The 12,788-nt window shown below is 35.6% G+C and overlaps 1 protein-coding gene across 6 annotated transcripts in view; it reads left to right on the forward strand.

Annotated features, from left to right (window-relative positions):
• The first annotated feature begins 55 nt into the window (after nt 1-55).
• The window catches only part of LOC306875313 (arf-GAP with coiled-coil, ANK repeat and PH domain-containing protein 2-like), a 37,436-nt gene continuing 24,703 nt past the window's right edge, over nt 56-12,788 (forward strand). For 5 of the 6 annotated variants that reach the window (XM_079425793.1, XM_079425790.1, XM_079425791.1 and 2 more), the window contains exons 1-3: nt 65-455; nt 7,246-7,303; nt 9,462-9,581. In XM_079425793.1, the coding sequence (XP_079281919.1) occupies nt 403-455; nt 7,246-7,303; nt 9,462-9,581 (231 nt within the window). In that variant the 5' untranslated portion in view covers nt 65-402. Of the gene's footprint in view, nt 456-7,245; nt 7,304-9,461; nt 9,582-12,788 lie in introns of all 6 variants that reach the window. The other variant, XM_079425792.1, reaches the window with a different exon arrangement.

Below are 12,788 nucleotides of genomic sequence, written 5' to 3' on the forward strand. Positions count from 1 at the left end.
AGATCAGGCTCAAGATGATTGACAGGCGAAGTTACCGACTGGCTAAAACTAAGCCCCGCCCATTGCAAACAACCGATCCATGCAAAATTCCTTTCTTCTCAATTGATTTCGTTTCTATTCTTCAGGGCGAAACTCATGGCCAAAAATGCAGTCTAGATAGCCAATCGCACTTGTATTTGAGACACGGCCTCATTTCCACTCATCAGATCGGTCCACTCGCTAATGCTGAGGAACTACAGCTCTTAAAACCCCTCTACAGCTTCATGTCCATCTGACACGAGCAGATCAGACTTCAGCGCATGCATGTGGAGCTCGTGTGGGTTTCTGGAGTGATTCGAGCTGCTCGTGTTTTTACAGGAGCTAATGTTAGCCTGTTAGCTCTCTAAACCTGATCAAGTCAACATGAAGATTACTGTGGATTTCGAGGAATGTCTGAAGGATTCTCCCAGATTCAGGTGAGAAACTTAAGCTCAGTTAATATGGATGTGTTTGCTTTGGAGTTGAAAGTGCTGTGCATGTTAGATTTGAATAGCATAAACGTACACTTAAAGGATGGATATATTGATTTAGATGCTCATTGGTGATATTTTACGCTGTCGGCTATTGATTTTTGCATGACATTGTTTTAATAACTATTGTGATTTTCACATATGCATGAATGACAACCTTTACAAAACGTACTACATCATATTGAACTGCAATACAAATCATATTAATCATGAATTTATTCATAGCATGATATATAGATATTTTCATGTTTATAAACATGTTTTTTTTCATGTAAACAACTTAAACAGTTGTCAATTTTCCTATTATCTTCCTGATTTATTGCCAAATACGAAGATTTTTTGGCTTTAATTCTTAAATTCTGTTGCATCTAGTTGTAGTGGGTCCTGTAATTGGGTAAAAATGTGGGCTGCTGACTGAAAATACAAAAAATAGTGATTAATGACTTATGTTTGGGCCTTTGAGCAAAGGGATTTAAAGGGACAGTTCACCAAAAAAAAAAAAAAAAATATATATATATATTTTTTTATTTATTTATTATTAATTCACCCTTAATTTGTTCCAAATGTATGTCTTTTGTGGAAAACAAAAAGAGATGTTTAATAGACTGTTTCATGCTGCTCTTTTTCATACAATGCGAGTGGATGGGGACTGGAGCCGTCGAGGTCTAAAACTGTCAAAGCATACCAAAAACCTGCCATAATTAATAGTCCATATGACATATGTACTATTGCAAATATGCTACAATGTTTTAGAACGCATAGACTACAGTACGCAAGTTAAATTGAGCTTTTTTTGGTCAGTCCCCATTCACTTTCATTGTATTATATGTTTACTATTGAAATGTTGTTGTATGCATTTGTCAATTTTATTTAATTTCTGTATTTTCTTAAATGGGTGTGTATAGAGTATTTACAGAGTGTTTAGTTTTAGTAAATTTTTCTTATTTGTAAGTCGCTTTGGATAAAAGCGTCTGCTAAATGACTAAAAGTAAGTAAAGTATGTAAAACAGCAGCGTGAAGACGTTTCAAAAATCCCTTGTTTTCCATAGAAGTAAGAAAATCATACTTTAGAAAGACATGAGGGTGAGCTGTTTACGTCACGTTATTCCAGAAATATTAAGTGAACCTGATTCTTAAGCGTCTTTATATCTCGTGTAGCTCGAGTGAATCTCTGTGGAAGAATTATTTATGCTTTCTGCTCCTCTCCTCGCTCATAACAGCATCCTCCGAAACAAGGAGCAGATGTTCATGGAAAATGTAAATTTCTTCATTTTTTGGCCAAAGAGAAGTCCTGGGTTCAGCTGTGAGGATGTGAAACCGCTGGACGGTTAAACTGAATCATGCTGTTTCTTACGCAAAGTGAAAAAGTACTTCATGAACTACTGCTGTTTAGATTTTCTGAAGAAAACAGGCTTGGCCTTGTGAAACCCTTGGCCGTTCCTCAATCCGTTTTCTATAAAGACTGTGATCGTGAAGGACAAAGTTTCCAAAGTTATGGATTAAGACAGGCTGCGCCATTTTAATGAGATGTATTTTAGAGTGCACTTTTCTCCTATCTATGATCTGCAGGATATCTTCCAGCACAGTAGTCATCATTTCACTCGCTACAGTTGCATAGGTTTCCTCCGCAGGCAGATTTTCCGCTGCTGCTCATACTCATTTTTTTCTGTGTTTAATTTGGCGCTGTGTGGGCGATGGATAAAAACAGGCCTCTCAGTCCACGTGGAACTGCCCTCTTGACGTCTGTTTCCATTTATGTGTTGGGTTAAATTTGCTGTTTGCGAATTCATATCCGCTTTGATCGGAGAGAGGTGTTGTTTTGTTTTTAGTAATTGCATTTCACTTCAGCATTTCACTTTTAGCAACTTCTCTCTTCATCTTGGACTCAATAATTGAGTTGTGCTGTATTCTAAAGCAGAGCGCTCCGGTCCTTGATTCTGATTGGTTGAGTCAAGTTTAAAGCTGTTGTAAATTACTCTACAAACACACTCCCTTGTTTACGATTGTGTTTTGCTCGGAAACCACTTTGTTGCAACCTGAGGAACTACATTGTTTGGTGGAAGAATAATGTTTTTATTAAGATCATTACTTTATTTGCTCTGTTTTATTTTGTGAAACCTTACTACGTATATGGAAGCGTTTTATAAAAGCAATAAACCCTGTGAAGCCGTGGTTTACAGTGAATTTATAACGGCTAAGGGGGTTAGCTTCGCGTCGTGCCTAAAACCCCCTTAGCCGTTATAAATTCACTGTAAACCACGGCTTCTTGGTGCTTTACTGAAGTTATGAAGCAAACTAAATGATTTAATCGTAAGTTAGATGCCGCTTTGATAGTTTAAAGAACAAATAGACACATTGTTTTGCTCAGATGTTTTAGTTAACTGAAGGCGACAGTTTGCGGTGTTTGTTAAGGGGATAGTTCGCCAGAAAATTAAATATGACCTTCTTCTTTCAGACAAATACAATTAGAATTGTATATATTTTTTTAAAATGTCCCAGCTTTATAATGGCAGTGAATGGTGCTCAACATTTTGAAGTCCACTAAAGTGCACCCATCCATCCTAAAAAAGTGCTCCAGGGGTTATTAATAAAGGCCTTCTGAAGTGAACTGATTCGTTTGTGTAGTAAAAATATCCATATGTAAAACTTTATAAACTGTAATCAACTGTCGAAAACCACATGAAACCAGCATTTTGCTTTTTTATCTCTGTCATGTTTATGGTTACACCACATGACATATTTATTAAATTGAATTAAATAGGCCTAAACTTTTTAATTAATGAATTTATTTATTGAAAATAGTATGCAATTTTTTTTAAACCGCATGAAATCAACGTTTTCCTTTTCATCTTTGTCTTGGACTCTCTTATTTGTGGGTGTCCCTGTAGTTTTGTTGGTGTTGCGGTGGTTTCTGAATGACCAGCAGTTTTTGGAGTTCAACTTTGAGTTTGGAGAGTGTGCAGATCTTCTTCTTCTTCTTCTTAGACTTGGCAAGGACACGCCTGCAAAATTCCCTCCATGTCATCTCATTATGTGGTGTTACTGGTTTTCTAAAAATCAGGTTTAGCTCATTGGGAACTCCCCTCCCCCTCTCTTTCATCCCAGATTGTTTCCCAACAATTGCAGGAAGGGATTCACAACAGAGGGGCTGACCGGAGCGTCACACACATCATGCCTCAAATCCACTGGTCCGTCCCAGTCAGGAATTTCTCCTGATGTCACCTCAGCCTCCTCCGAGATTGGCGCTGAGCCACCTGAAGACTCATAGCGAGATCTTTCATTACGTCTACCTTCTGGTAGAAAGTTAATTGCGTTTTCATTCTCAAAATCTTTGAGGAAGGTGGGTGTGATTCCTCCACTGAATCCAGCTGGATAAACAAATCCCCGTCCACTCTTTAGGAATAGTTCTGCTTTTTATGATCAACGTTGACAAGTAGAGGTCTGATGTGGTTTCCTGCTTCTCAGTTGTTTAGTCGTCTGTATTGCCTCTTGTTCTTTGATGCTGGTTCTTTTATTAATGTAGTCCCACATCACTGATGAGGTTATCCAGACACCGAACAATGTTTTCATTCCCATGATGCCTATCATAAACATGACAGGTTATATGTATGCCACTTCAATATCAAAATAAAGAACTAAGAAATTGTACTTTGCACAAAGAAAATGAAGCTTTTGAGACCGTTGTGTTTTAGTTAATCTAATGGAAGACCATTCATGAACAAATGACAATTATTTTATATTAAATAAATTATTTTTATTTTAAGTTTTTTTTTTTTTTTTTTTTTACATTTGCCTCTTATATAAATCAATTTATTCATAGTTTGACCTCTTTATGACAAGGCAATGTTAGTTCATGTTATAAAATGTGGTATTACCATAAAAAAAATCATTATATTTATGAAATAATAATATTTTATATTTCTATATATATATATATATATATATATATATATATATATATATATATATATATATATATATATATATTAAAAACTGTTTGGAAAATAGACATTTGCTTGTGAAAAGACAGTACACTTACATTCAATGTGTAAGAATTTTTTTATAACTGGCTTCCATGTTTTCTTCGAATGTTAATAGTGTAAATAAACACATAAAAATGAAATTCATGATGCATATTTATCAGATTATTTTCTCCCTATTTCTTCTTTAATTCGTTTTCGTATCCCTAGCTGTGGAAATGTTTCTAAAGTAAAGTAGGTTCAGTTTGAGACTCATTTGAGACTGAAATATATTCTTATTATAGTTTTTGTTAATATTTTGGCTTAGAATTAATTTTTATATTTTCAGTTTTTTCTTTTTAATTTTGGTTAAAGTTTTAGTAATTTTGTTGTATTTTTGTAATTTTTTAGGACTTCTTTTGGGGGGGAAAAAAAAGGTCTAAATACTATTTATTATTTTTATTAGTTGTAATATATTTATTGAAGAAAAATTAGATGTTGGCAGCTAAAATTCAACTTTAAATTAAAAATTTGTTTTAGCTTTATCCATATTACCCTGTTTGAAGTCTCTTAAAGGTGCTGTTTAAATTTTTTTTTTTTTATGTACTAATTCATAAAAACACTATGTTTGCAGATATTTTGGAAACGTTAAATTTATGTATTTGTTTCTCTGAAAAAAAAAAAACAATGCTACAATCAGTTATTCTGCTTTGAAATGTGCATGCCGTGTCGGAATGTCTGTTTTTGTTTTGGTCTGTGACTCCGCCCACTTCCAGTTTAACCAATAGTATTTTGACACCTCGGGTTGCCAGTTGATGGAAAATGTATTGCAACCTTGGAGTGTCAGAGATCGCAGATTCTATCTGACCTAAAAAAAAAAAACCTTGGCGTCTATCTAAACATTTCTATGACCAGAGAGATTTAAAAAAAAAAAAAACTACTAAATTAGCTCAACTAACAATTTAAGGCTCGTCGCCATACAATATCAATTGCACTTGTTTCTGTTGTGTGTCTTCAACCTGGCAACCCGCATGAGCATAGAGTCTGAGGCGGGAAAAACAACTCTCTCCAATATTTTTAATTTGGACCGCAGTGCCACTTTCAGCCGGTAGCTGTCAATATTACATACTGCACCTTTAAGATTTCTCTTTAGAAGTGCTTGATGCTCATGTATAATCTTTTTGGTGGGATTTGTTGGTGTCCTGACGTTTTGTGTGGCAGGTCATGCTGGAGGCAGGTGTTTGTGTTATCGTGTGTTGTTGAATGTGTTCTTGTCATGACTCGCACGCTTTCTGGATCTGCTCCAGCTCTCAGTTTATGAGGCAATGGCCTAGATTTCATTAGCAGCAGCCCTCTTCACTGCGGTCAGCACTGTTTTGGGAAAATCTCTGGGACCAAAATAAGGAGCAGACAGATTGCCAGGAAGATGTGCTTCAGAGTCGTTAATTCAGCTAATGAACTATAACTTAATCAGAGGTTTGTGTCATAACAAGATAACAGCAGAGTTACCGGAAGAGAGCGGGTTAAAATAGACTGAACAGAGCCATGTGTCTTAGTGGGTTTAGTTTAGCTGTGTGGGATAATGAAGAACAGAGGTGACGCTCTTGGGCCGCATGCTTAAAATACTGTGTGGGTTTCATCCTAAAACAAACATTTTCACATTTATTAAATGGTGTGTACTTTAGGCCCTTCAGGAATTTACATATAGTGGAAGATTTAGTGTTAAAGGAACACTCCACTTTTTTTGGAAATAGACTCATTTTACAACTCCCCAAGAGTTAAACAGTTGAGTTTTACCATTTTTGAATCCATTCAGCCGATCTCCGGGTCTGGCGGTAGCACTTTTAGCGTAGCTTAGCATAGATAATTGAATTGGATTAGACCATTAGCATCGCGCTCAAAAATGACCAAAGAGTTTCGATATTTGTCCTATTTAAAGCTTGACTCTCCTGTAGTTACATCGTGTACTAAGTCCGACGGAAAATGAAAAGCTGCGGTTTTCTAGGCTGATATGGCTAGCAACTATACTCTCATTCCGGCGTAATAATCAAGGAACTTTGCTGCCATACCATGGGTGCAGCAGGCGCAATGATATTACGCAGTGCCTGAAAGTAGTCCCCAGCTAGGTAAATAGTTATGGCATAGCTGCGGACTACTTTCCGGCGCTGCACCCATGGTACGGCAGCAAATTTCCTTGATTATTGCGTAATTTTACAACTCTAGGGGAGTTGTAAAATGAGCCTATTTCCAAAAAAAGTGGAGTGTTCCTTTAAATGTCCCATCATGACTGTTTCCTGAAATTACCGTAAGTGGATTTAAAATGGACTAAACAAACCAAACCTTACTTGGCTTACATGATTATTATTATTATTATTATTAGTGCACTGTAAAAAAAGATCGTGATTTTAACGGTAAAAAACTGTGAAAATGTTACAGTAAAAACCTGTTAAATGGTTTACGGTAAGTTCCTGTACAATTTACGGGGGGAAACCGTAAACTGACGTTCCCAGAATTCCCTGCATTTCGTTTCAAATTTTGTTTGAATTTGATGTTTTTTCTTTGAAATAACTGTTTCTTCTTAGTTTTTTTCTTATCAGTTATGTTTATTAGGGTTGTATGTTACATCTAATGTTGTTAAATTAACGTTTATTGCATATGGTGCTTGTGTGAATCTATACATGTTATTATTTAAAAGCTGCTTGTGATGGGCTTTGGTCCATCATGTGACTTTCTCATCATGGTTGTGATTGACTGAAATCCTGCTCTGTTCTCAACAGGGCGATCATCGAGGAGGCGGAGGGCGACGTCTGTGAACTCGAGTCCAAACTAGATAAGGTATGTCGAAAATGCCAAAAGAGAAATCTCAAAATGTAGAGAACATGGCTTATTTGATCTTAATCCCGTGCGAATCAGCCATGTCTGTAATTTGTAAAGTAAAAATTCCCCCACAAATGACCTACCATATTTCGCCGAACACCGAGGTCTTGTGATAATTTTAGTCCCGTGCGAATCGGCATCTCTGTGATTTGGCGGGTCGTATATCATTTTTCAAGGTTTTTGTTTCTTGTGCACCTTTTTATCCATCTTTCGCGAAGAATGGAGCTGTGTGATAGTATTTTGGGTGCTGTCATATCGCTACACCATACAATTTTATTTTAGCATAACATTTTGAGTTTGACATCATTTGCTTTAATGTCAGCAGCACTCTCAAACAAAAGCTGCTAATCATGATAATCCAGCATGATCTGAAAATATCTGTATCTCAAAATGCCCAAATATTATCCTAATACATGTTCAGACCTCAGGAAAGAAGCAGCAACATCTCACTATAGTCTTAGTTTGATCTGAGCTCTTTCCTGTTGTAGTCCCTATCGAGTGCTGTAAAAACAGCAGCGGGGCTGTTGGAGCGAGAGGGAGCGATGGAGCGGCTCATTGTTGGGTCAGATTGCAGACCCACCCAGCGTCATCTGGCCAAGTGACTCAGGCCGCTCACTTCCTCCTTGCGCTGAGGAAGGATATGCGATCTTAAGGAGGAGCTGCTGCAGCTTTTCGAAATCAACACAAAAAGATGTGCAGTAATGGAGCATCCACATTAACATCATACATCAACAAACCTGGAAACACTTGATGCATGATGTTAATGTAGATGCTCCATTATTACACATCTCACACTGTGCACCTTTACAAATGTGTGCTGCTTTCTAAGAAAAGCTGCAGCCGCTCCTCCTTAAGGTCATTTTCTAAAGTCGTAAATTCTGTTTTGTTGATTTAAACCTCTGTAATGTGAACAAATTATATACAGTAACAAAAAAAGAACACTATATTAAAATTGTATTTATTGAAATGCCTTTTATAGAGACAACAATACATTAATTGTATTTCAGTGAATTTTGATGCAAAAAAGAGAAGTCAATTATGAAAATACAAGACCATCTTTTAACCTAATATTTTAATTAAATTTTATTTATCATCGCTATTGTTTTTCACTAGCAAAAAAATAAATAAAAAATGCTTGGTACTTAATTTTTTTGTACAAATAATCAGACTTTTTGTAACCCTTATTTTAATTTTTTTTTGACCACTAACAAAAAGTACCAAAAAGAATGGAGTGCTGTTGTTGTTTTTTTTTGCTTTTTTATTTTATTTTTTATTTTTGTGTTTTTCTTGTTTGTTGGGGGTTTTATTTATTTTTTATTTGTTGTTGTTGTTTCATTTTATTTTCGTCTGTTTTTGTTTTGTTTTGTCCTGGTTGGTTGGTTTTTGTTTTGTTTTTTTCTTTTGACCAATAAAAGTACCAACCTTTTCTAAGCAGTCAGACTTTATTTTATAGCCTGATATTTTGTTGTTTTTATTTTTATTTGCTTATTTATTTGCAGCCTAGAATTAAACTGCTGGTTTCGTGTGGCCAGAGGAGAATGAAACACTATTTCGACACACTATTTCCCCGTTTAATACTGTAAAGCTGCTTTGAGACAATCTGCATTGAAAAAAAATCGCTATATAAATAATGGTGACTTGTTTTTGTCTCGTTTTTTTGTTTGTTTGTTTTTGTTTTGTTTTGAAAAAGCAACAAGCAATCAGACTTAATTGAATTTTAACCAAATATTTTCTTGTTTGGTTTTCTTTTGCTTTTTGATTTGTTGTTTCATTTTGTTTTTGTCTTGTCTTTTGTTTTGGTATGACTAAAATAGTACCAACCACTTTTCTAAGCAACCAAACTTTATTTATAACCTGTTTTTTTTATTATTGCAATTTGGGGGGGTTGTTTTGACACACCAATTAAGTCAGACTTTATTTATTTTTTTTACCACTAGCAAAAAAGTACAACTTTTCTAAGCAGTCAGACTTGTGAGTTTTGCTTGACAGATGATAACAAGCCAAAACAAAATGCCACAGATTTATACATTTGTATATTTATATACTTTACATGTATATTTAATTAATTAATGTTTACAGTATATTTCTACATCTATGTTCTGTGTATTTTGTTTAGCTGGTGAAACTATGCATTGGGATGATAGATGCTGGAAAGGCGTACAACACGGCCAACAGGCAGTTTGTGAACGGGATTCAGGAATTGGCGCAGCAATCTGCCAAAGATGATGTTATCGAGGTGAGTGCAGACGATTAATGTAATAACCAATCAGCTCTTATTAGCCCGAGGCTTTCAGAATCACAAACATATTGAGCCAGACGTATGAAAGCGTCCCTGGCGCGAAAACTAGTCCGGTTTGTTTGGCTCGCTGCAGTATGATGTGCCAATTGAAAGACTGCTGTTTATTTAGTGATCGTTTGAAAGCATGCTTGGTTTGTGTTCACACAGAAATATTGGCTACATACCAGCATTCCTAGTCTTTGCATATTTACTTTCCTACTTCTTTGAAATATCTCCATTGTGTATGCTCCATTTGTACTATGAAAAGATACCAGTGTTCCTCATATAGGCATCTGGAACAGATAAATAGTGTTTCCCAACCTATTTTGTTTTTGCTACCTTCACAGTTCCATCAGTAAGAAACCCAAACCTGAAATGTGTTCCAGTTAACATCCTGCACATGTTTTAACATTACTGTGTTTTCTTTACTTAAAAATATGTGTGATGGTTAAAGAGAGAGTAAGGGGAAATATATTTAAATCCTTTTGCATTCTCATGCGCAAATGCAAACGTTTTTTTGGGAAACAATATTTTTGTGAGAGATTTATTTATTCCATCACCATGACATCTTTTGGGCTCCATACTGTTAAGGAAAAAAAAAATAATAATAATAATTGCACATAATTTATTTTAATACTTTTGCAATCCTATTTTCTGTTCTTAAAAGTTGAAATTTATTTTTGTAGGTTTACCAACTATAATGTGAAAAAGTATATGTATTAATGGAAAAATTAACAATATATTAATATTATTGATTATTTTTAAAACGAACCATTGCACTGTGATAGTATTAATGTTGAACTCACTGAAAGTATTTATACTGACTAAAAATACATTCATTGTTTTACAAGTACAATAATTTATTTACAACCCGAATTCCGGAAATGTTGGGCCGTTTTTTAAATTTGAATAAAATGAAAACTAAAAGACTTTCAAATCATATGAGCTAGGGGTGGGCGATATGGGAAAAATATATCACGATTTTTTTTTTTTAGAAATATCACGATTCACAATTTTATCACAATTCTTTGTCATGTTAGTTTTACTATTTTGGTTTTACAAGTTGTCTGAGCATTACAGCCAAACTAGAAAGACAAAGATGCATGGCAGATATTTAGGCCAAAGTGGGCGAAGATAAAAAATCTTTGTCATTATTTTATTTTTCTTATTAAAAAATAAGAACAAAGATACACATTACAAATACACATAATATACAAATAAAACAAACAGTGCTTTATTTTCAGGTACAATAGGTGTATTTAGCAGAGCATTCAATGAAATTAAATGAACAAATATAAAAATAAAACACTAGATAGACTGATTCCTAAAGCACCTGTATTAAAGATTTTCAGTCAAGAATAGTGAGTGATTTTTCTCTTTGCGTTTTGTTCTTTTGTTAACGTTAAATGAATAGTTCCCCCAAAAATAAATATTCTGTCATCTGTCTGTCAATTCTGTCATAATGTTTTATTTTTATACCATCATTTACTCAAAAGTTGTTTTAAACCGGAATGAGTTTCTTTCTTCTGCTGAACATAAATGCTATTTTGAAGAAGGTGGAAAACCAAACAGTTGCTGGTCCTCAGTGACATCCATAGGATTTTTCTTTCCTGCTATCAAAGTCAATGTGGACCAGCAACTGTTTGGTTACCCTCATTCTTCAAAATATCTTCTTTTGGGTTCAGCACAAGAAATTAATAGAGGTTTGGGAAACATGTGAGTGAGTAAATAATGACAGAAATTAAATTTTAGGGTGAACTATCCCTTTAATGACAGTCGACAGCATGTTTAGTGTCCTGTCCCTTTAAGAGCTGCACGCATCTAATATACAGGCACGCATCCGTTTCTCTCTTAACTATTTACTTTCATTTTAGAGATAACCAACTCAGTCTGTATGTAAACCTTGTGTGTTTTGACAGTATTAGTGCAAAAGATAAGTTAGTTGAGTAATCAGGCGCTGTTAGACAGGCTTTTTAGTGCACGTGCTTCAGGTGTATGCGCTCAGAAAAAGCGCACGTCAGACCAGCGCATGAATGAAACATTTAACCAGCAAGGCTTGTCTGCTAATAATGTACTTTTGCGATCGCGAATAAGTGCAGTGTCCTGTCAGAGTAACTCTACTGCTGTATGTCGTGTTGTACAGTACATAGAGACGGAGGCGCCAGAACTGTATTTGACAATGTGCGCTGTAGCATGATACTACCATATTTCTTAAAAAGCAGATCGTGGAGACATTTTTATCGTCCACGATCAAAAATCGTCATATCGCACACCCCTAATATGAGCCAATATTTTATTCACAATAGAACATAGAGAACATGACAAATGTTTAAACAGAGAAATTTTACACTTTTATCCACTAAATGAGCTCATTTCAAATTTGATGCCTGCTACAGGTCTCAAAAAGTTGGCATGAGGGCAACAAAGGGCTGAAAAAGCAAGACATTTTGAAAAGATTCAGCTGAGAGAACATATAGCAACTAAGTTAATTGACTTCAGGTCTGTAACATAAAAGGAATGTCTTATAGAGGCTGAGTCTCTCAGAAGTAAAGATGGACAGAGGCTCTCCAATCTGTGAAAGAGTGCGTAAAAAGATTGTGGAATACTTTAAAAACAACGCTCCTCAACGTCACATGGCAAAGGCTTTGTAAATCTCATCATCTACAGTGCATAACATCATCAAAAGATTCAGAGAAACTGGAGAAATCTCTGTGCGTAAGGGACAAGGCCGAAGACCTTTGTTGGATGCTCGTGGTCTTCGGGACCTCAGATGACACAGCATCACTCATCGGCATGATTCTGTCATTGACATTGCTAAATGGGCCCAGGAATACTTCCAGAAACCACTGTCGGTAAACAAAATCTGCCATGCCATCTGCAGATGCCAACTAAAGTGCTATCATGCAAAAAGGAAGCCATATGTGAACATGGTCCAGAAGCGCTGTCGTGTCCTGTGGGCCAAGGCTCATTTAAAATGGACTGTTTCAAAGTGGAAAAGTGTTCTATGGTCAGACGAGTCCAAATTTGACATTCTTGTTGGAAATCACGGATGCTAATCATGGGAAGGCCTTGTGTATTTCAGCAGGACAATGCAAAACCACATACTGCAGCTATTACAACAGCATGGCTTCGTAGTAGAAGAGTCCAGGTGCTGAATTGGCCTGC

The sequence above is a fragment of the Barbus barbus genome, assembly GCF_936440315.1.
Source record: "Barbus barbus genome assembly, chromosome: 9".
Taxonomy (NCBI): Eukaryota; Metazoa; Chordata; class Actinopteri; order Cypriniformes; family Cyprinidae; genus Barbus; species Barbus barbus.